Below are 23268 nucleotides of genomic sequence, written 5' to 3'. Positions count from 1 at the left end.
TCCGCCTGAAAAAAAGAGGAGCAGATATTTAGACTCCAAAGTGATAGATTGAAAATATGTGGCACTAAAATTGCTAGCGCAACCCTTGAAGAATCAGTTTGAAGTTTGGCTTGTGACAGCGTGACTTACACATCTTCCTCACTCTCTCTCTCTTGTCCTGCAGGTTCTCCCCCATCACCATCGATAGCATGACCAGTCTAGTAGGGATGAATATCCCCGGTCACACAGGAACAGGCTGGTGCATCTTCGTCTACAACCTGTCCCCGGACTCGGACGAGAGCGTCCTGTGGCAGCTCTTCGGACCGTTTGGTGCCGTCAACAACGTCAAGGTGATCCGCGACTTCAACACCAACAAGTGCAAGGGGTTCGGTTTCGTCACCATGACAAACTACGACGAAGCGGCCATGGCCATCGCCAGTCTGAATGGGTATCGGTTGGGTGACCGTGTCTTGCAAGTGTCTTTCAAGACCAACAAGACCCACAAGTCCTGAACTCCCCTCTCATCACTTGTGTAGCTCCTTACAGCTCCTCTAATACTAAAAACCCACCTCTGCCCACTCAGCTACTCAAAACAGGAACACACCCAACCAACAAACCCACAAAAAAAGAACTGGATATGGCTTATAATATAACTTTGGACCTATAAGCCAATGTTGCCTAAGTATTACAAAATGACAAATTGAGAATATTCATTATTTGGAGACCCTGGAAGTGGTACAGGGATTCTGTTGTATATCTTTTTGAGTTCTCGTGGTTGTCTTTACTTTTTTCTTTTTTTTTTCTCTGTAAACAGTAGCAAAACCAGACCGCCCTTATTTTGAAGAAGAAAATGTCCTTCTTTAGATCGAACTCTCTTGGTGTCGATTCAGGATTTTTTCTTTCTTTTTTAAATCCGGATCCACTGTCGTTAGAAAAACACCTCCCTGGTAAGAGAATGGGAGGGGGCTCTTTTTAAAAAAAGAAGAAGAAAAAAAATCAGTGATCATTCATTCATTTGTTTTGGTGTAAATTGTTAGAGAACCCCAATGAATTGACAGGGATGAGGCCATCCCTTTTCTCTAATGCAGAAGATGTTTCTAGCATAGTTTTGGTTTTGTACTGCAAACAAAACACACGTCTGTCCTCACAGGGGATTCAGGGGGAAGGGGCGAGGGAAGGGATGGGCTAGCGCTCCTGATGACACGTTGCGTCAAAAAAAAACTACACACACACTGTTGCCAAAGAGAAAGTCTCTTTGCTTGAAAATGCGTTTAGAAAAAATGAAAAAATAAAGAGAAAGAAGATCTATTTTTATAAATAATGATTAAAATAATTATTGAAGAATTTTTACAAGAATCTGGATTTGAAAAAAGAGAAAAATATTTTGACTGGCTAATTAGGGACGGGGGGAGGGGTCAGGTGCCACCTTGTCTTGTTCGTTCTGCCGGGGTACTTTTTAGGATCCAAGGTTGTATGTTTTTCGGGGAGAACCGGATTGGCGATGGAAGAATTTTGTAGATGGAAGAATTTATCAAGGGATGCAAATTCAGGCAGGTAATTTTCATAGCAGTAATTATTCAACAGCGATACCCAATAGGAGAGGGAGAGGGGTCTTCCCAGGCCGACCACATCTTCACAGTCAAGAGCCCAAAGCAAGGCCACCCATCGTCCACCCATTTACTTTAGACCATCTGTCTTTGGGATATAAGTAATAAAGATACACACACACTTCTTTCTCCATTCGGACGACATATACATGGTTATGTTTAATTCGCTATGATTTTGTGATATCGCATTCGAGATGTACTTCCTTTAGCGATCAACAGTAGGTGCTATATTACATGGTTCACATATCTTAAATATCCAACTTTGTTGTTCTTCGTGTTGTTTAGAGAGAAAAAAAAGAAAACTTCGATGTTGGCATTATATTAAGCTGCTGTTTTTCTTCTTTCGTTGGCGTTTATTCTTTCGAAATCGTCGTCGTTGGCCGGCGTATGGTCTGGAGAAACCCCAGATAAACAAATTCGGGCCTTGACGACGTCGTTCCTTTGGCTTGCTTCCTTCTAGGTTATTTGCTGAGTGTACAGCGTTTGTCGAAATTCAGCGATAATTAGCTAGTTCTGTTAGTCTAGTATTTGTTTCCTCAAAGGATCTATTACGACTGTGTCTTTCTTTGTTGTGTACAAATAGATGATATATAGTCAACATTTTCTGTTCCAATATCTATATCTATCTGAGTTGTCACTGTTTTTCGTTTGGAATTGTCTTTTTTCATATGAAAACTTTATGAAGTGATGGTTCAGTTACTTAGAAAAACTTGTGAGGAATCCTGTTTAATATGTTGTCATGTCGCTTGTGAAGATAAAGAAAAAACGCAAAAAAAGTGCTGAAAAATTGGATCGATTTATTTGATTTACCGCCGCAGCAAAAGAAATCGAACAAAAAGCTTCTTGAGAAAAATCTGTATTTATTTATTGATCAATTGATTGATTGTCTCATTGATTAAATTATTTATTTATCTCGATTATTTATTTATTTACTTGTTCCTTTCTTATGTTGTCTGTGTTTTTGCGTGATTCTGGTACAGGGAGGGGGGGGGTCTTTCTGAGCTAAAGGGAACAAACGACTAGGGAGACGCTCTTCCATTAGTCCTGTGCACTGAGAAATTTTAGTACGTTTGTGCTTTGTACCAATATATCAAAATTACAATATAAAAAATTTAAAAGTCAAAAACGAAAAAAATGTCAAGAGGGTTGGTGAGGCTCTTCCCTTATTAATAGAAACAGTTACTCGCTATGCATAACCTAGCCGATAGTTCAATTTGCTATTGCTTTTTTCTTGTCTTGTTAAACATAAATCTTTAAATCTTTTTCAATAAAGTTTAGTCTTAATAGAATGTTATAACAGTTGTTCTGGTTCAATATAACCTGTGATAAGTTTGTGTAGTTTTAAAAGCCACTTCCCGCCCTCCCTCCACACACTACCGTTGCTTTGTGATTAAACTTTATGCAAAAATGTGGGTCTGAAATGTAGTTTCTCATGGATCTCGACAATGTTCATGTCAGGCTTTGCTGCCCTAATTTGATTGAGTGATATGTGTCCATTGTTTTAGTATGATTCATCGACTCATCTGAACTGTAACCTTCATTTAAACCACATTGATACTCCAAAAAAAAACAAAAAAAACAAAAAAAGCATTGACTCTGATTGTACTGGTTGAACAAAAATAGCTATAGCAGATAATATTTGATAGATGACACCTGTTATATATTTTCTAAGATATAGTCTATTTTGAGAGGTAAACTTCCTGAATGGAGAGCTCGGCTCTTGTTAAGACCGGTGTGAATGCTGGAGAACAAAAAAACAAAGTCACGTTCATGAGCAGTCTTACATTCCTCCACCTTTAATGCCATCCATCCTCCTCTGCTCCGTCTCTAAGGGGGCGGCGGTACGGCCCTTCTCAAACCCCGCTGCGGCTGGGAGTTTGAATTATGCAACGACCCCAGTAGAATGTTTTTCTGATGTACGAACAAATTTCCTGCATTACGTCCTCCTCTTTTGGTTAATGCCACCACCCTCCGCGTGTCTGAGCGTGGATGACTGCACGGGAGAGCGTCTAGGAAGCGTGAGAGTTTGCGGGGGTGTTGGAAACGCGGGGCCGTGCCTCTATAGTGCGTGCCCGTATCACAGTGTCTCTCCCCCTGTAGCGCCTTATAGTGGCAGCCTGCCAATAGGAACCCATCAGCCAGTAGTGTAGGAGGGAAGGCAAAGTGAGGAACAAGGCTCTTGTCATAATTCATTTTCTCCTGAAATGTGTTTGTTTACTATCTGAAAAATCTATAAATCTTTAAAGACAAAAAAAGATGAAAAAAAAGAAAAAAAAAAGTTCACCGGACCAAGCTGGTCTCTCCTACTTACGTTATTACTTATCTATCGATTATTGATTATTGTTACTATGATTAATATTATTCTCATTATCCTTATTCTTATTATGAATCAAATTACTGCGATGAATGACTTCATGTTATCCTTGCTAGTTTAGGTCATTTCTGAAACTGGAAACAAAATATGGAAAAAAATACTTGCTGTAAATGTTTTTTTCTTTTTCATAAAACTGTTGTGTTTGAATTATTTGTACTTTTGAATGTTGGGACAATAAAATAAGGTGTTGAAAGCTGTGTGCTGCCATGTCATGTTCAAAAAAGAAAAGAAAAGAGGTTTACTCCTCACGTAACACAAGGTAATTTAACAAATAGCGTCTTACTTGAAATGAACACAGGAAGTTACATTTTCTCAAGAACCTGAAGGCACCAAATGTCACTTGAGCTGCAGCTTTTTGATAAGAGTTTGATCAGTTATTGCAATGAGAATTGTGTTATTACTCGCACAAAAGTTGAAATTCAGAAAGAGGCCCGGAAACTTCCAGCAGGTTATTACATTAAGCATAATCCTCTCGCAGGCAGTAATACAAAACAGACAGATGTGATGTAGTGAGACATGAGAGCACAGCGCCCCCTATGTCCTTCCTGGAGAATTAGCTTTCTCTCTTTCAAATACTACAAGCATCTGCTTTAAAAGCATGCACATGATGATATGAAATTGTATTATACAATTATAAGAACAATTTATTAAAAAGATGTGCACTCACGTGAGAGGAAGACTTCAGTCATATCAGACTTCTCGAAAAGCCGTTTTCTCCCGTGTCCTGGTATTAATAAGACAATAATAAATAGTGTTATATAATTCTTTCAGCTTGTGCTCAAGACATTTTTTTTAAAGTACATTTGGAAGTATATCTAAACAGAACAAGCAAAATAATATAATAACAAACACAATAAAATCTAACAACACAGTATAACTCTATAAGGACAAAATAAAATGGCCAAACAAGCAGAAAATAAAATGCAATGCAAATATCATTTTTAACTAGAAACTTTGAATGATGGCTTCACAATTCGAAAAGTTAAAGATGTCAAGTATATAGGTTTTAAAGTCCTTATCGACAGATAAACAAACAGATGTTTGAACCAACGTGGAAGAACACTAAATTCCCCCAAAATTCAATTACCTGTTTTTACAAATTTATATTTTAATTCCAATTAAACTTCCCGGCCACTTCATTTCAAATTCCAACTTAAAATAGTCGAAAAAGAAAGAAATAATAAGATAAACAAACAGCTTTTGTTATAAAGCAGAAGCAGTTAGTAAACAAACTCCAAGCCTCCACGCCACCGGGTTTCAGTACCAAGTCCAAAATCGATAGGATGAAGAACCACATGAAGAAAACTTGAGTGCATCTTTAACTAAAAGTATGCAAACATATTTAATTCAATCATCACCCTTGAAACAAAAAATACAGCCATATTCAACAAACAACACTTTTTAAGTAGCTTGCCTGCTGGGGCATTTATTATGTTAAAATGTGGCAAAGGATTAATTAAAGTCCATTAGTATGGATGTGGGTGCTCTTACTCACCATATGGGATGGTTGGCCTCGGTTTGTGGCGTTGGGGTGGGCAAGGCTTAATGGTGGTCTATGTCCTTGGGGTGGGCAGGGCTTAATGCTGATCTGAAGGGCGAAAGGGACGAGGCGAGGGTGTGATAAAGCCATCCGGTCGTTCCAATTCTCTTCACACCGTTAAGGCTTTAATGAGGCAAAAGCCCCATAAAAGAAGAGAATCGGCATCATGAGTCATCCGGCCTCCTCTTTAAAAATTCCTCTACTACCCACAGTCTCCTAACAAAGGCTAGAGATCTGAGGCACCTGATTCTGAATGTAACTGATGGGGCTGATAACTTCTTTACCTTGTGACGTATCTGCTATGGCAGATGAGTAATGCACACATCCGCGTTTGATTGCCATCTTCCACAAACATCTGGCTTGATGCCATATGTGACAAATTTGCATGTAATGCAATGCAAACTCAATCTCTCACAATCTGACATACATTTGTTCAAAAGACGAGGAGTCACGTCATTCACCATGAAACAGAACATGAATGCATTCAGCAGCTACACAGATCTCTCTTGAAATGAACACTTGTAGAGCAAGTATCCTTCATACATTAGTCAGTGCCAAATATATTTAGATTGTAGAAAGGTACTAATATAATAGTAATTTATTTTGGACACTTAAGTCACGCTTACATTTTTTTTAACAAAAATATAAAATTAAGTGGTATTTGCAAACAAATGATGCAGTTTCCACTACATTCCTTCTGAAAAGGTGTGCTTGTGCTATGTATATATACATTTTAAATAAATGGCACTTGCTTTAATATTTTGTTGTATAAATGTATATGCTTTATATATTTTTAATTACAAATGTGTAGTATAATATAATATAATATAATATAATATAATATAATATAGCAAAGAGTGGGCACAAATTAAATAAACATTTCACACAATATTTACTTGAAATTTATGAAGGCCATTTCCTCAGAATAAAAGAAATTAAATTGCAACTTACTTTTAATATTTTATAACTGCAACTTTACATTTTAAAATATCACAGCTCATATTTTGCAGGGTGGTTTTTAAACTTTATATTTTTTACTTAAACTTTTCTTAGATTTATTTATTTCATTTTTTTCTCCAGCATGGAAAAGGGATTCCATACAAAACACACCTAAAATATAATATATCTGTGTAAAAAAAAAAACACGCATAAAAAGTATATCAATTATTGTAGACTTTGGAATTAGCAGAAAAGAGAGCTGCCACTTCTATTGCACAGCTGAATATCTCAAAAGAGCCAAATATTACCTGATTAAATAGTCTGATCCATTTACTATAATAAAAAATTTAATTGAACTACAATGTACAGTACACTCAATGAAAGGAAAATACCTTTTAAACATATCCATCACAAAGGCAACTTACCATTTAGTTGTGCCTTTCTCGCCCCTCTCAATGCTGAGCGCTCCATTAATTCTGCCATGAGGAAGAGCTGGGCCGCTGCAGCATTTCTGTGTTGGACAGTCTGTGGTTTGAGTTCCTCTCACAACCAGACACATATGGCCCGCTGGCTTTGCTCTTTCTGTCAGCCGGCGTGTGGCCGTTGGCCTCCCTGCTAGTCTCTGGGGTGAGATAGAGATGGCAGTTTGGGTGGCAGGGCTCCCCACTGGCCGGGGCCCAGGATCTGCTGCCTGTTTATTAGGAGACAGACGGCATAGGTCTGCTCCACTCGCTCCATTCTTCAGCCTCCGAACCAGGTGGCCCACCATCACCAAACTTAGCCTACTTATCTATCTTTCTCTCTCAAACCCACACACATACACACCATTTGTTCTCAGTTTCATAAACATAGTACTCTTTCTCTTTCACTCTCCATTATGATTCTTTTCACTGTAAAAAAAGAATGATCGTAATTTTGATAGTAGACTAATAGTTTTACGTCATCGCACCACAGGCCCTGCCCACTGGAAGCAAGCATGGCGTCAAAAGCAAATAGAACAGTTCTATTTGAAGAACAGCCCTCTACCCTCTATATTATAATCTAGAACCCATTATAATCACTGACGCTGACTACACTAGATACAGTATATATATGCCCGATCTTTTTACTCCACAAGCTTGAGTCTGCTGACAGGAGCACAAATGGAAGAGTAAATAGAAGCATTAAGGAACTTTTGCTTTGACGAGTCCTGTTTAAGCAGCTTGTTTGAGTCTCTGTACAGATTTCAGCAGCATCAGGAACAAATGGATGATTTATTTTTAATGGCGTTCTGGATGGTGTCAAAGGTTTATATGTTTGTTCAGAGAATTTGACAGCAGATTGTTTTGTAAATGATAATGCCCACTAAAGTGTTATCACATTTGTGGTAGTTTTTGTAATTGTATAATTAATGTTTGCGAATATTTGTTCAGGGATAATTTCCAGCATTATTACACTATAATGTTTATATAGAGATCAGGAGTAATAGTGGATTTCGCTAGCAGGGGTCAGGTTGGCGTTTACTTTGCTCCAGATGGCAACTTTACACAAGTTGTTTCGCTTTGCGGTCTTTCCCTTTCTGCTGAGCGAGATGAAAAACGGACGCAGAGTTTTCCCTGTCTCTATTATTTCTGCTGTTTCCAGATAGAGCATATAAGCCGTTTACATGGTGCCAGCCGGTACCTGTAACAGTTTATTGGGGGCTCGTCCGGGATCACTCCTACCTGGTGGTCGGAAGCTGATCCAGTGATACTGTAACCTTGGACCAAGAGTGACCTGATGCAACCAGCGAGCTGCAGCCGGGGAAAAAGATCTCCAGATGTCATCGATTCTGGCTGCTGAGGAAGAGGTTACCTGCAAAGAATAAAAAAAGAATGTCTGTGCAGTGCTGAAATCACCACTCATCAAGAACAGAGCATGAATTGTGATCCTGGACTATCGTGACCCAGTGCGAGGAATTGGGAAGCAGTATGGCGGATGGTGAGAGGAAAAGGTCGGTGTGGGACATCAAAAAGACCCTGCACACTCTCTCTGCAGACGAACTGTTCCAGATTGCCAAGTCGGTGGGTCCGGTGCCAGGAATGGACGAGTCTCGTGTTCAGTCAACAGATGAGGAGGGTTGTTTTGAGTACATTTGTAGTTTCATGTCCAGAATGAGCCTTTACTAGAGTCAGAGGATTCTGGGATGGCACATTTATTAAACTTAAGGGAGGTAATCGACACAGTCATTCAGGGTCATGTCTCACAAGTTGCTGTAGCAATTGATGTATCGGGCAGTGGGGATGTAAGTCATGCTAGTGATAATGTTAACCCACCTGATGATAGTAATCCTACCGATTTTGGGATACCACATTTGGGAGTGCCACAGGGCACTCTCACTCTCGCCACGGCTAGTGACACATGACACAGAGCTACAGAAAATACTTGCTAGTTATGAGGAGCTAAGTAAGAAAATGATGCAGTACAAACACACACCCACTACACAGTTTGAATCCCAGTCATAGGTAAAGATGGGACCCACCTCACACAGTGGTAATGTAGCAGGCACCAGAGGTTTAAGTGAACACTCGACACCAGTAACACAGGACAAGTTGCTCTCCTTAAGAGAGTTATCTTACCTTCATCGTATGGAATTGAAGATTCAGGGGGGTCAGATTGGCGACCAGGGGTCAGATCTCAGTTATAACAGTGTCTGTCGGCAGATGGAAGACGGGTTAAAGGAGCAGTTCAGTGATGCAGAGGTTGTAAGAGCTGTCCTCCTAGACATCAAGCCAGGAACGTTTAAAGATATGCTAATGATTAGGACGATTTGACTGTAGAAGAGCTAAAAGCTTTCCTCCATTCCCACCTGGGTGAGCAAAGTAACACTGAACTGTTCCAGGAACTCATGTGGACCAAACAAAAAGACAGTGAGACGCCCCAACAGTTTTTATACAGAGTCATAGGACTTAAGCAGAAGATCAAGCTGGCCTCCAAACATGTTGACACAGATGTCAAGTACAACACAAGCACAGTACAGGATGTGTTTCTCCACACCCTGTATCAGAGTCTAGGTCATAAACATGATGCTGTCCGCAGAGAGCTGAAGCCATTGCTGGTGGACACCAGAGTATCAGACGAGGCAATCCTGAAACAGATGAAGAAAATCATGTATGCTGAAAGTGAAAGGCAGCGAAGGTTAGGTCCCTCCACCCGCCAAAAACTAACAATGGTGCACAGTGCTCAGTCTGAAGTTAACTCTGCACAGTGTCCTAGTGTAAAGGAGAAGGTGCCAAAAACAGATATGATCCAGCAGTAAACGGAAAAACTTGAACAGCTTACCAGCACGGTTGAGCACATGAGACAGTCAATGCAGAAACAGGGGTCAGGACAGTTCAGCCACAATGGGAAAGACAGAAGAGACCGCAGGGGAGAGAAACCATATGGCTGTGACAAGTGTGTGGAGAAAAATCGTCCCGAATGTCCTCATTGTTTCCGTTGTGGTGAAGAAGGCCACCGGGCAGTGGGCTGCCTAAAGAGACTAACACGTCAGGGAAACTGGAGCCAGTCTCTGCCGAGGGACAAACAGTCACCGGGTCTCAGCGAACGTCCAAACCTGACACTTGTCATACTGATCAACCTGGAAATTAAAGACTGACAAGAGATTTAAACAAAAGACAAAGTAACGAAAACGAGACAGAAACAACCAAACAAGCCGAGAAAACCATTCACACAGGACCCTACAGCAAAAGGGAACAATTAGCCAAACTCATTGGAAGAAGGGCCCTCACCCATTGTCACTAAAACGGGTTAGCAGTCAGTGCTCTGCTAGACACTGGTCCTCAAGTAAGCATGATTGATAGAGACTGGAAGAGTAAATACTTACCTGACACTCCTGTTCGGCCACTGAGTTAAGGGTGTATGCAGTGAACGGTGACGCCCTCCCGTTTGATGGCTGGGTTGCCCTTACAGTCAATTTGAGGGGGAACGAGGACCCTAACCTGTCAATCACTGTGCCTTTTCTTGTCAGCAGTCTTGCTCTGGAGAGACCACTGCTGGGTTTCAACGTGCTCGAAGAGATGATACAAGAAAAACCTGAAAAGCTGATTTCAACCCTCGTCGTCCTAATCTGTAATGCCTTGTGTATACCAGCAGAGAAGGCAGAGCTAATGGTGGGCTTCATCCAAGCCAGCAAACCCTATGTCCAGTGGGGGCGCCTATGGACAGGCAGACAGGACATGGTGATCCCAGCAGGTCGGCTAGCCTGGGTCAAGTGCCAAGTCCCTCCCCACATGAGTACATCTGACGCAGTCTTTCTATTTGAGTCTGATGACAACAATGTGCCGTTGACGGAACTGGATGTGGGTGAAGGTCTTTTGGAGGTCCAAGATCCAAGAAAATCGTATGTAGCGGTACCAGTAGTTAACAACACGAAACATGCAGTAACTCTGCCATGAAAGACAGCACTTGGCAGTATCCACTGTGTTGAAAAAGTGATCACACCAGACTCACCTGAAGCACTCAAGCCTACCGTGACTGTTAACAGTGTGGCATCAAGGAGGGCCGTCATGGCGACCTCCCATCTACCTCAGTCACCTCGATGATGAACGAAAGGAAAAAGTCAACAAAAAGATGTGTGAAGAAACCGGAGCGTTTGCACGTGACAGCGATGATATTGGATGCATACCAAGCCTGCAAATGTCGATCACCCTCACCGATGAAATTCCTGTACAGAGAGCAAACTCGGCAGTCCCGAAGACACTGTTTAAAGAGGTAAAGGAATACGTGCAGGAGCTGCTCATGAGAGGTTGGATTGTGAGATCCAAGTACCCATATGCTCCCAAGTGAAAAAAAAAATGCTAAGTATACTTGCAGCCAGACTAATTGTCAGTATACTTCAAGTGTGTTAATGACTAGTTAACTCGAAGTGTGCTATTTTGGATAATTTTTTTTTTGTACTAAGTGTATTTTAGTTATAATTCAATTATACTAAAGTGTAACTTTAAGTGTATTTAGTGTACTTTTTGTTGCTAAATTGAGACAATTTCAAGTATACTTAGTACACTTTAAGTACATGCGTATTTTCATGCTTAAAGTGTACTTTATTTGTGTTACAAATTCATTATGAGTGCCTTCGAAAAATATTTGTACTATATTTTAATATACTAAATTATGCTAAAATGTAACCACTTCCAGTAGTACATTAAGTGTATTTCTTTGCAGTCATTAAAAATATACTTTCATGTCTTAAACTAGTTGTAATATATGTGAAGCATAATTTTAATGTACTTCAAAAACATTTAAATAGCATTAAAAGTGTATTAGCATTACACTAATAGCTTATTATAAAGCGGTTTTATTCAGTATTTAAAATGGTATATTAAAAGTGCAAAAATAATTAAATATAAACATTAAGACATGCACAGACTTTGAAAATCAAGAAAACTTTAATATAGTATCTTGTGTAAATTACATAAGAGTAAAAAAATTAATTAAAGTAAATTAAAAAGATCAGTGAAATGCTATGGCAGAGCAATATATATATATATATATATATATTTGTAGAACATTTCAGTTAGACATGTATTACTGAAAAGTACACTATGAATTTTACATCACTAAATAAGCATCACAATGCAATTTTCAGAAAGAAAAAAAAAGTTTCAGAAAAATAATGTGCAGAACTGAATAATGCATTATTTACAAACTTAGGCCTACAAATGGCTGAAACGAAGAAACAGAAGAGTTTGAATGTCACATCTTCATCTTCAAGTAGACGATCACTTCTCATTTTCTGCAACTGGGGCTTGTAGTATTTGAAGACTGCTTTATCAGAGGATCTTTGAAAGGGAAGAAGAATTAATATAAAATTAACCAATGATTAACACTTTTGTATCCATGTTTCAATATATGTATAATAATTTGCATAGAAATGCATTAGAATTCTGTTGACTTCTCAGTACCTTTGACTTCTCAGTACCTTTAAAAGCTTTGGCTATATCCTCCTCAGCGAGCTTTATCCTCTTGTCTGTCGTCACTGTACAGCACTCTATGAGTTACATTGAACATGAGATTAGAAGAAGCCCAACACAATTTACAGTGAGCAAAGTTCAATCAAAAAGTTACAGATGTAGTTATTTGCATCAATAAAGCAACCTGTGAGTATTAGAGGATATGTTTTATATTGATAATTGTGGTTTATTTAAAACCTATGGTATTTCCCATGAACCTGTCTATTGTAAAGAAAGATCTAAAGATTTAAGGAAATTAGAAGTTGTTAAAAATATTGTATGCAAGGACAACTAGGACAAGTGACTTACAGCTTTACTAAAAAACACAATCAAATAAACAGATTTTTACATGAATGACCCAAAGGCAGCACAAATTAGACACCTGAAATAGACACGCGTCACTAACATTTTCCTAACTGTGGTCCACCGCTCAATAGGCCTGATTCAAAGATCTCTATAATAGAGGTGATATGAGATCAAACCATACTTACTACTCTCTTCTTCGCTTGTCTCTGCACTCAGATTTCAGTTTTTCTTCTATAGCAGCTGGTCTTAAAAACAACAAAAAGTAATATGAAAAAAAAAGAATTATATATGCATACATACGGCAATAAGGTTTTCATGCTTGAACTACTATAAACCCCAATCAACACACACTACCATAATTGTCTGGTCAGCTTAAGACAAAGTAACTTTGTTCATAACATGTATTTTTTCCCCAAACTTTCGAAGACAGATCATTTACATAATGAAGCCAAATTTTTCAGGAAATCAAAAATAAATACACAGCTTCATTTTTCAAATAAAAATAATGATAATGCAATGTTGTACATGTTTTAATGACTAATTATGTTTTTTGCAGATGCATTGGACAATGTTTTATATTTGTTTTAAGACAAACAAATGTCTCCACATAGATTTTAAAAAGATTTATGAAGATTAAAAAACTAAATAGTGAGCTTTTTATGTATGCAAACAGCAACTAAAACTTACCAGTAACTTCTGAGGCAGTATCTTTAATCTCATCGAGTCTGCTTCGACGTGAAAAGCTTGGCTCTGATTGGTTAAATTGAATGTAGCTGAACTGAAAAAGACGTGCTGTTACACTGTGTCAAAAATACGACTGGCAAAGACAAGTAATGCAAGTTTTCAAGTTTTATCAAAAGTTTAGAGTGAGATTTAGGGGAGGAGCCACACAAATATTTGCAGCAGCGGTCCCTCGACCCAACCAAATTCGCTTCAATTTTTGCTAGCAGTTCAATTTTGCCTATTGTTCATAATTGACCAGCACAAATGGAATTTATAACAATTGTTAAATCTGATAAAAAGACAAATTCATCCAAATAAAATAAATAGTTATATTTAAAAAATACAAATTTATTGAAAAATAAAAATAAATTTGACCCCAAACAAGCCAACTGAACATCAGTGCTCAATGTACATAACATTGTGTCATAACAACTTGCCCTGAGCATGTATGTCAAGACCCAAACCGGTCATGTTAATGTAATACAAATCTTACCTAGAAGAATCACAACATAATGAGGTTCCAAATGTCACACGCCATGCAAACTTGAAGAAGCTGGGTAAAATCACGTTTGTCATAACGCTACGTTTCAAAAAGTTAATCACAAAAAATACCATCTAATCCATATGAATCGCGTGGTTTCCTCCTACTCCTCTAAAGAGACACGATCGCTCTATATATTTTTAACAGTTTAAATTTAGACTTCTAAATCTAATCACTTCAAGTAACATTCACGCACAGCATATTATCTGATCAACGGAAGCTCTGAGTGAAGTGCGACTGCGAGCTCGCGAGCTCATTATCACAAGAACCAATCACAACCTTTTAAAGGCTCTGGAACCAATCAGGACTAGTCACGTGTATTATGCTATTGTTTGAATTTAACCAAGTACAAACTTTTTTTAACTTCTCTGGAAAATGTAGCCTACAAACAAGTAAAAGTGAACAACATTAATTAGGTTTGCTTATTGCAATGCTTAATAATTATTGACAAATGTTTCTAATACATTATAAGTTGGTACATTGTATATATATATTTTTAAATATTAAAATGATAAATACATACATATTTAAAATATATTGCAGTTAGGCCCAAGTGTTTATAAAGTTCATATATTTTAAACACACTAAAAGCTTAATCATTTTGCTATGTTCTTACACAAAGTACTCCAAAAATGTATTGTAAGTAAGAGCAACATTAGTATGTTTTCTTTAAATGCACTAAAACTTCACTAAAAGTATTCTTGGGTTTAGCATATTTCTTAAAAATGTAACTAAGCATATTATTATTATTACCAAAGTACTTATAGTGCACTTTTTAGAAATATGTTAAAATTATGCTTGTTTTTAGCATATTTTTAAAAGTATAATTAAGCATGTATTTATTTATTACCAATGTACTTCTAGTGCACTTGTTAGAAATATATTAAAAGTATACTTGTGTTTAGCATATTTCTTAAAAGTGTAACAAAGCATATATTTTTAACCAATGTACTTATAGTGGACTTTTTAGAAATATTTTAAAGTATGCTTGTTTTTCAATATACTTTTAGAAAATATACTAAAGTACAATTCTTTTAAAGTGTGTTAAAAGTTGTATTATAAAAATAGGATGATGCTAATATAATTATAATATATTTAAAGATAGTACATTTTTTGTTAGTATATTTGCAATGTACTATTGAAAAGGGAATATATTTCAAATACAATAAAGTATACTTTTTTCCACTTGGGCTGCCCCAGTTGTATGAGTTAGAAAGAAAGATGGCAGCCTATGCCTTTGTATTGATTATCGCCTCCTGAACAAAAAGACTGTGCCTGATCGACACCCGCTGCCCAGAATACAAGACTTGATGGAGACACTGGGGGGCAACACCTGGTTTAGCATCCTCGGTCAGGGAAAGGCTTACCATCTGGGTTTCATCGCCGAGGGTTCACGACACCTGACTGCCTTCATTACCCCTTGGGGCCTTTGTGAATGGGTCCGGATCCCATTCGGGCTCTCAAATGCCCCAGCAGCATTACAGCGGAGTATGGAGGAGGTGCTAGGCCCACTCAGGGATGAATGCTGCATCCCATATCTGGATTACGTGCTCTGTAATGCAAGAACATTCGAAGAACATGTAGAGGCCCTCCGCAAAGTGCTCCAGGCCCTTCAACAGCATGGAGTAAAACTAAGGGCTGAGAAATGTGAGCTTTTCAGACAAGAAGTCAGGTACCTGGGGCGCCTGGTATCAGCTGACTGTGTCAATATCGACCCACGGGACCTTGAAGCAGTCAAAACTTTGACAAGCAAGACACCACAGACAGTTGGTGAGGTAAGGAAACTGGCCAGCTTCCTTGGATATTACCGTTCATACATCCAGGATTTTTCCAGGATCGCCAAGCCAATCTATAAGCTTCTCCAAACGAAGTCAGGGAAACATAGGATACTAGGATATCAATATATCCTAGTAGTGATTGATAATTTCACTAGATTCGCCCAGGCATACCCCACGAAGAACAAGAGTGGGAAAACAGCGGCTGAGCGCATCTTCAATGATTTCATACCCAGGTTTGGATATCCATCCAAACTACATCATGACCAGGGTCGTGAATTTGAGAACAAACTGTTCCCATCACTACGACGGTTGTCAGGGGTTGGTCACTCGCGGACGTCGCCCTACCATCCACAAGGCAATCCAGCTGAGCGGTTGAACCGCACCATCCTCCACACTTTGAGAATTTTGACAGATAGTGAAAAATTAGGATGGAAGGATCACCTCCTGCATGTCATACACGCATATAATTGCACCAGACATGAAGCTACAGGATACTCACCGTTTTTCCTCCTCTACGGTCGTCATCCACATCTCCCAGTCGACTTGCTGTTTGGATTGGTGGAAGAAAGGGAACCATACTCACCTCGAGGATTTGCAGAGAAATGGTCTAAAAGGATGTCCGAAGCCTACCACATTGCTGGCGAGAATAGCAAAAATTATGTATGACAAGAGGAGTGGTACTGCAACCAGGGGACAGAGTTCTGGTCCGGAACCTCAGTGAACGTGGAGGACCAGGAAAGTTAAGAGCATACTGGGAGAAGACGATATACATAGTCGAACGTCAACTTGGGGAGAACCCAGTGTACTGCCCTGAAAATGGAAACAAACAGAAAAGCAGGAGATTGCACCGCAATCTCCTGTTGCTGGTGAACAACTTACCTGTCGAAGCTACTCCGTCTGACACCAGAGCGATCCCTGAGAAGAAAACACATGGAAGACGAAACCAAGAGAGAATGACAGACACTCAAAGGCAAGCAGACATGAGTGATGACAGTGGAAGTGATTCAGAAGATGATTTCGGCTCAAGATACTGGTTAAGAACACCGAACGAAAGGACAAAGAAAAGACCGGTTATCTACCAGGAGCAACTTACCAGGTATCCAGAGATTAGAAGATCAGAATCAGCACCTGTAAGGAGAGAAAGCCACACTGTACCTGGACACTTACCAAATCCTACTGAGGAGAGACACAACGCTGATGAAGACTTACCTTTACTCACTGAACCTGTGGAAGGGGAGGAAAACGGTGGACACAAAGGCTCCGACTCAGAAGCTCGATCATTGACCCCTCCTGTAGAGCACACTCAGTCAGACGTTAGAAGGTCTGCCCGTGATAGAAGGCCATGCCGTTTCCTCACATATAAGTCATTAGGTGAACCATCAGTCCAGTCACGCGCCACAGTTAACTCAGTTACTGTATACACAGCACCCTATGTGCCAGTCATAGAAGCATCTCCACACACTACACCTGTACACTCACTCTTTCCATACGTCCCACCTTTTTGCATGCAATATTCACACCTACTCCCTTATCCACAGATACCATACAACCCATACCTGTACCAAGCACCTACTACATACATTCCACCTACCATACTTGTTTGTTGAATAGAGATTGGAGAATCAAGGTTAAAAGTTGAAAAGGTTAAACTGGTTTGAGAAAGATTTTTGGAAATGTCAGGAGCCATTCTTTTCTGTCAGGGAGTGTGTGATGCCCACTAAAGTGCTATCACATTAGTGGTAGTTTTTGTAATTGTATAATTAATGTTTGCGAATATTTGTTCAGGGGTAATGAACCTGTTTCTAGGATTATAACACTATAATGTTTATATAGAGATCAGGAGTAATAGTGGAGTTCGCCAGCAAGGGTCAGGTTGGTGTTTACTTTGCTCCAGAGGACGACTTTACGTCAGTTATTTCGTTTTGCGGTCTTTCTCTTTCTGCTGAGCGAGATGAAAAACAGACGCAGTTTTCCCTGTCTCAGTTATTTCTGCTGTTTCCAGATAGAGCATATAAGCCGTTTACATGGTGCCAGCCGGTAACTGTAACATAAACAATGGAGAGTTTGCAAAGAAACATTTGTTGACAGATGAAGCAGTCAGCGGTATTTGATCTAACAGCAGCTACATCGCAAATCTTAAGTAAACGATTTCATAATGCTTTGTCTGTAAATTAAAGTTTAATATGGATAATGTTATCAAAACACTTATTCACGTGCAATAGTGAGTGGCGTTGATGTTTCCTATGCCATGACATTAGCCAATCATAACAGTGGGCGTTTAGTGACAAGCCTTAAAGGAGCCGCCCCTTAAATATTTTTATAATTTCAGACGAGGGTCAGAATGAAGGTTGAAAATAGTTTTCCGCATAGGTGTAATTTGCGGGCGGGACATGTGTCCACCACTTTTTGCCAGGGTCGATATTGTTCCCACCCCTTTTTTAAATATTTCAAGGCACTGATGTAGCCTACCTAATAGCCTACAAATTAAAAGTCTCTCCAGTTGACAAGCAGAGTATTAATTTCATTCGTTTGTTAAATAGGACACGTTCTGGTGCTGGAATGTGTTGCTTTTGAAATCACACTGAGTGTTTGTTGCCGCTGTTATAATTGGCGAAAGGCAACACTGTTCTCTTGGCGCTTGTGTGCAGTTCACTCAGATGAGCCCTTCAATTTATCGGCTACGCTGTTGCGGAGACTTCTTTATTCGTTCTGATGAAATCACAAAACAAAATTCACACAAACGTGTCCCTGCTCTTGATATACAAAACAAAAACTATACAAGGGCGGATTAGAACAAAGAACTTGAGATACGCTTAAAGCGTTATTTCACACAATAATGAAAATTCTTTCATTAATTTACTCACCTTCATGTCGTTCCAAACCTGTCTTTAGTTCATCTTTGGAACACAAATGAAGATCTTTTTGATTAAATCTGAGAAATTTCTGTCCCTCCATTGACAGCTACGCAACTGACACTTTGACTCTTCAAAAAGTTCATAAAAAGATGGTAAAACTAATACATATGAATTGAATACTTTAGTCCAAATTTTCTGAAAAGACTTGATTGCTTTAGTCTTTTATTCACATATAGCCTGAGCAAACCTCATTGTTTCTTGTGGAAACTCAAACGTGCTGCGTAACACGAACACGCTTGAGCTTCCGTTTACCACAACTGATGTGAGTTGATGAATGTTTATATGTGAATAAAAGCCTAAATTCAATCATCATATAAAGTAATATTTTTTCTCCTCAAAAAATTGACTAAACCCCCCAAATTCGTATGGATTAGTTTTACGATCTCTTTATTAACTTTTTAAAGTGTTAAAGTGTCAGTTGCGTAGCTGTCAATGGAGGGACAGAAAGTCCTCAGATTTAATACAAAATATCTTCATTTGTGTTCTGAAGATGAACAGAAGTGTTATGGTCTTGGAACGACATGAGGGTGAGTAATTAATGACAGAATTTTCATTTTTGGGTGAACTATCCCTTCAACAAAAGTTCTACCACCAGACCATTAGCGCACATGAATATTTATTGCAGATCAATGTATTTCTTGTGAAGAATCTAGTGTGAAGAATCTAATGTGAAGAATCTAGTGACTAAGAATATGTAATAGATGTAGGATGAAACTATCATCGTAATGTTATTTTTTCTGCAGTTGTTATTGTACATATCTGATATAGCATTCTATTAGCAACTCCCCCATCACCACACATACTGTACTCATGTCCCACCCACTTTTTAAAACAAAGTTGCGCCACTTGTTTTACCACATACACATTTGTTTTTTGGTAGTGCTTTAATGTAAAGATTCTGCTAACCATAAAATCAGCTTGACAAATTATTATGGTGAAAATAGAAGACAAAAGAATGAATTCCTACTTTCAGAACATCCTGATTGGATACAAAGAAACAAACAAAAACAACTATTTTGGTTTCTCCTCAAATCTGATCAAGCCTTCCCCCTCTGTCTGATCTCCCCTCAGTTTTCCCCTTCCGCTCTTAATCTCTCTCTCTGCAAGAGGCTTTGCTCTGGCCAGAAACCCTCTTCACATTCTCCAAGATCAGATTTGAATATCTCTCCTCAGCACTTGCTGTTTTCCACCATCTGTCACATACAACAGTGAAGTCTCTGAGCCAAACCTCCATTCAGAGGCCCATGAATTCTCACTCTGTATTCCAAACACACACACACACACACGTATGCATGCACCGCATACTGGGGCAAGACAGATAGCCTGTTCCTAAATCATTCATACACAGCCAGTCAGCAGAGTTCATGGACCCAGCTGGTTCTCAGCCAATGACACACACCTGCTAGTTCTAAACATTCAACATCAAACTTTCCTCCACTTAATGGAGGTTCTGTGGCTATGTTCACGCAGACAGAGTTTGGGTCTGATAACTACTAATAGGTGCGACTATATAACTGTCAAAACAAAACACTTTTATACAGCAATATTTGTGATTAATGTCTGTGAGTGACCACAGCGATAAAAAAAGAAAAGAAAAAACCATGTAAAAATCTAATAAAAATGACAATATTATTTAATAAACAAGTCCAATCGAGACACAAGTTCATCTTTGCAGTAACCATCAGAGGCTTAATGTTAATGTATAAATAAATAGAAATAATAATGAAGTAGTAAGAATAATAATAATTTATTTTTTGAAAACAAAACTATACTACATTTTAAAATTACACTACCAAGAAATTAATATTTTTATTCAGCAAGGATGCATTAAGTTGATCAAAAGTGACATTTATAATGCTACGAAAGATCTATATTTCAAACTTCTCTGGGGGAAAAAGTATTATGATTTCCAAAAAATTCAACTGACAATAATAACAAATGTTTTTGGGCACCAAATCAGTATATTAGAATGATTTCTGAAGGATCATTTAATCTGACTGGAGTAATCATTCTGAAAATTCAGCTTTACCATCACAGGGAAAAAATGCTTTTTAAAATATTGTAAAATAGAAAACCACTAATTTAAAATGATTCTGGAATTTTAAAATCCAGACATACTGTAGATTGTCCTAAACTCATTTCACAGTTGTGTTTAAACAGGCTGTATCTTTACAGGTCAAAGTGAACTAGAGATGTTGGTGAAAGTCTCCAAATTGCTGATGAAGCCGATGCTTCTGAAGATAAAGTTTAACAAAGCTTGAAATTTGAATGTGCTTGTATTCGGCTTGGGCTGTAAATGTGGCCTGTAGTGTAAAGCTGGAGATACATAACTCTAATATCCTGATCTTTTGTCCTACTCTGTGCAATATCCAAACTATCTCCAGAGTAATACCCACTTATTTCTCTATAAGCCATGAAATTTTATAGATGGATGAAAGAAAAAATATATCTTACATACTCTATCGTGATATCATTTTTTTTTTTTCATCCAAACAAGGATATTTATTCCTTTTTAGTCCGCAAATGTGCAGGATTGAGGGTAAGATGAGATATGTGTTGTGAGCAAGGAGGAACATACACATTTGCACGCACACACACAGGCCTGCTCCTCTTGTACCTGGGTTTCACACCTGTCAACACTGCTAGTCCGGCCCTGAATCCTCTGTCTCAGTTGAGAGTACCATGAACGGGAGACCTGTTGGTAAGGACCAAATATGGCATCAGCTGTCTAAAGTTGCTGCAGGCAAAACATCCAAGAGAACCCCAGAGGCAATGATTAAATAAAGAACGGACCCTGCTGTAAATATCAGAGGAGCCTACAGGCACGCACACACACACACACACACACACACGCAGTCCGGCAGGCCTGCTGGGAACCAATCAGCAGCCAAGCTTGCAAAGTTCTAAATCAGTCGGGTGTCAGTCACAAAAATAACTTTAATTTGCCCTGTAGTAGACAATGAATAAAGACACATAGTATGCATAAACACACACACATACACTGTTTGAAGTTTTAAACACACTTGACTATAACAAAACGTTAAGATCATGAGAAACATTAAAATACTTATACCTAAACGGTTGAAAAAAATTATACAAAAAATTATACTTTAATAGTAATAATACATTTTACATTTAATATTTTTGATGACTTTATTATGACTACTTTACAACATTTTAGAATAAAAATAATAATGAGTAGATGCATTTATGTTTCTCATTATCTTAAAAACATTGTTATAAAGAATTTTTTGATTTTCAATGTTTGAAATTGTTTTTGAGACAAACAAATTGTGCCTATGTATCTTTAACAAAAACATTTTAATAATAATACATATAACACATATACATAACACAATAATACATAGTAATTAAAATACACACATATGCAAAGAAGGGATGGGTCAGCTGGGACCAGCAGCTTCTCTCACCTTTTGAGGAACCTGTTCTCTCCTGCTGTCACTGCTGTCTGTCCTCCATGCATCACTTCACTTCTGGGTCAACATCAGCACACCTCCTGCTCACCTCCAATCAAACACATGCATACACACACATCTAGCACCATTCCATTTAAGTTGTTCTTCAGGTGTGCTATATTAAAGCTGGTCAGGTGCACAGGACTTCACAGGATCTTCTTGACGTGAGTATGAAATATTGTACTACAATCATCCATATATTTTCATGGACAAATTCAGACTGAATAGTTTCAGTGCAATTGGTAGTGAATGTTTTTTAGTAATGAAAGTGTTTTTGGCATAAAGTAGCATCAGCCTTTACAAAAATATCACATCCCAACCACCGTATTCGTAACATTTTGAAATAAGGTTCTGAATTAGTTATAAAGAAAAACTTAAAGAAGTTGATTTTTATTTACATTGCGCTTTTTTAGTTGTACAGCGTTGAAAAATGCCAGTACCTTCTCCCAGTACCTTCTGCACGTCCTCATTCATGACCTGGTGCAGGTGGGTCAGCCCAAGCGACCATCAGAGCATACGCATCTCCATACTGTGGAGGGCCTGCTGGTGTTTGGTGGATGCAGGCCAACACTCCGATTAATATGCATGTGAGTCTGCGAGGCGGTCACCGTCTGCCGAGAGAGTGGAGCCTAGGTATTTGAAGCAGTCCTCTTTCTTCAGGTCTTGATCGTCTACGATGGTGGTGCCTATGGTTTGTGGGCCGCATTCTATATACACTCGCCCTTCGTGAGATTGAGCTGCAGTCCGTTCTCGTTCAGTTGATCTTTCCACTGTTGCACTTGGTCATTGAGGGTCTTTTGCTCTTCGTTGGTGAGTAGAACGTTGTCAGTGTACAAGAGTGTACAAGAGTGTCCACGGGTGTGGCGATTGGATGTCTGCCATTGCCATATCCATGCAAAGGATGAATAGAAGGGGCAAGAGGGCCGATCCTTGGTGAACTCCAGTGCTAATGCTGAAAGCTTGCGAGATTTCCACAGGGCAGCAGACTACGCTGGTAGTATCCTGGTGGAGGAGTTGGGTTCATCGGACACAGGCCTCAGGGATCTGGTGCGATCAAAAGGGACGCCAGATCGTTCTGAAGGGGACTCGGTCAAACCCCGTCTCCAAGTCCAGGAATGCCA

The 23268-nt window shown here is 38.8% G+C and overlaps 1 protein-coding gene and 2 long non-coding RNA genes across 20 annotated transcripts in view; 1 reads left to right on the top strand and 2 right to left on the bottom strand.

Moving 5' to 3' along the window:
- Positions 1 to 2501, top strand: part of elavl4 (ELAV like neuron-specific RNA binding protein 4) — a 76329-nt gene extending 73828 nt beyond the window's left edge. For 15 of the 16 annotated variants that reach the window (XM_077223459.1, XM_077223452.1, XM_077223449.1 and 12 more), the window contains one exon: positions 164 to 1332. In XM_077223459.1, the coding sequence (XP_077079574.1) occupies positions 164 to 491 (328 nt within the window). In that variant the 3' untranslated portion in view covers positions 492 to 1332. Of the gene's footprint in view, positions 1 to 163 lie in introns of all 16 variants that reach the window. The other variant, XM_077223448.1, reaches the window with a different exon arrangement.
- LOC143732409 (uncharacterized) overlaps positions 1 to 22189 on the bottom strand; it is a 28279-nt gene extending 6090 nt beyond the window's left edge. The window contains exons 1-3 of one of the 2 annotated variants that reach the window (XR_013201110.1): positions 22103 to 22189; positions 21289 to 21366; positions 5409 to 5548 (exon numbers count right to left, since the gene is read on the bottom strand). This is a non-coding gene — a long non-coding RNA (uncharacterized LOC143732409). Of the gene's footprint in view, positions 1 to 5408; positions 5549 to 21288; positions 21367 to 22102 lie in introns of those variants that run through there. The other variant, XR_013201108.1, reaches the window with a different exon arrangement.
- LOC143733006 (uncharacterized) lies at positions 11968 to 14171 on the bottom strand. Of its 2 annotated transcripts, XR_013201230.1 has the most exons (5): positions 13931 to 14171; positions 13398 to 13492; positions 12900 to 12954; positions 12378 to 12446; positions 11968 to 12237 (listed from the first exon to the last, which is right to left on the bottom strand). It is a non-coding gene; the product is annotated as an uncharacterized LOC143733006 (long non-coding RNA). The 2 variants fall into 2 exon arrangements; XR_013201229.1 differs by lacking the exon at positions 13931 to 14171 and having other exon boundaries at positions 11970 to 12237; positions 12900 to 12959; positions 13402 to 13474.
- Positions 22190 to 23268: the final 1079 nt, after the last annotated feature.

Source organism: Siphateles boraxobius, unplaced genomic scaffold (assembly GCF_051911475.1).
Source record: "Siphateles boraxobius isolate OS27281-9 unplaced genomic scaffold, OSU_SipBor_1 9, whole genome shotgun sequence".
Classification (NCBI taxonomy): domain Eukaryota; kingdom Metazoa; phylum Chordata; class Actinopteri; order Cypriniformes; family Leuciscidae; genus Siphateles; species Siphateles boraxobius.
The sequence above is the reverse complement of the archived record's forward strand: the minus strand, read 5'-3'. Positions and strand labels throughout refer to the sequence as shown.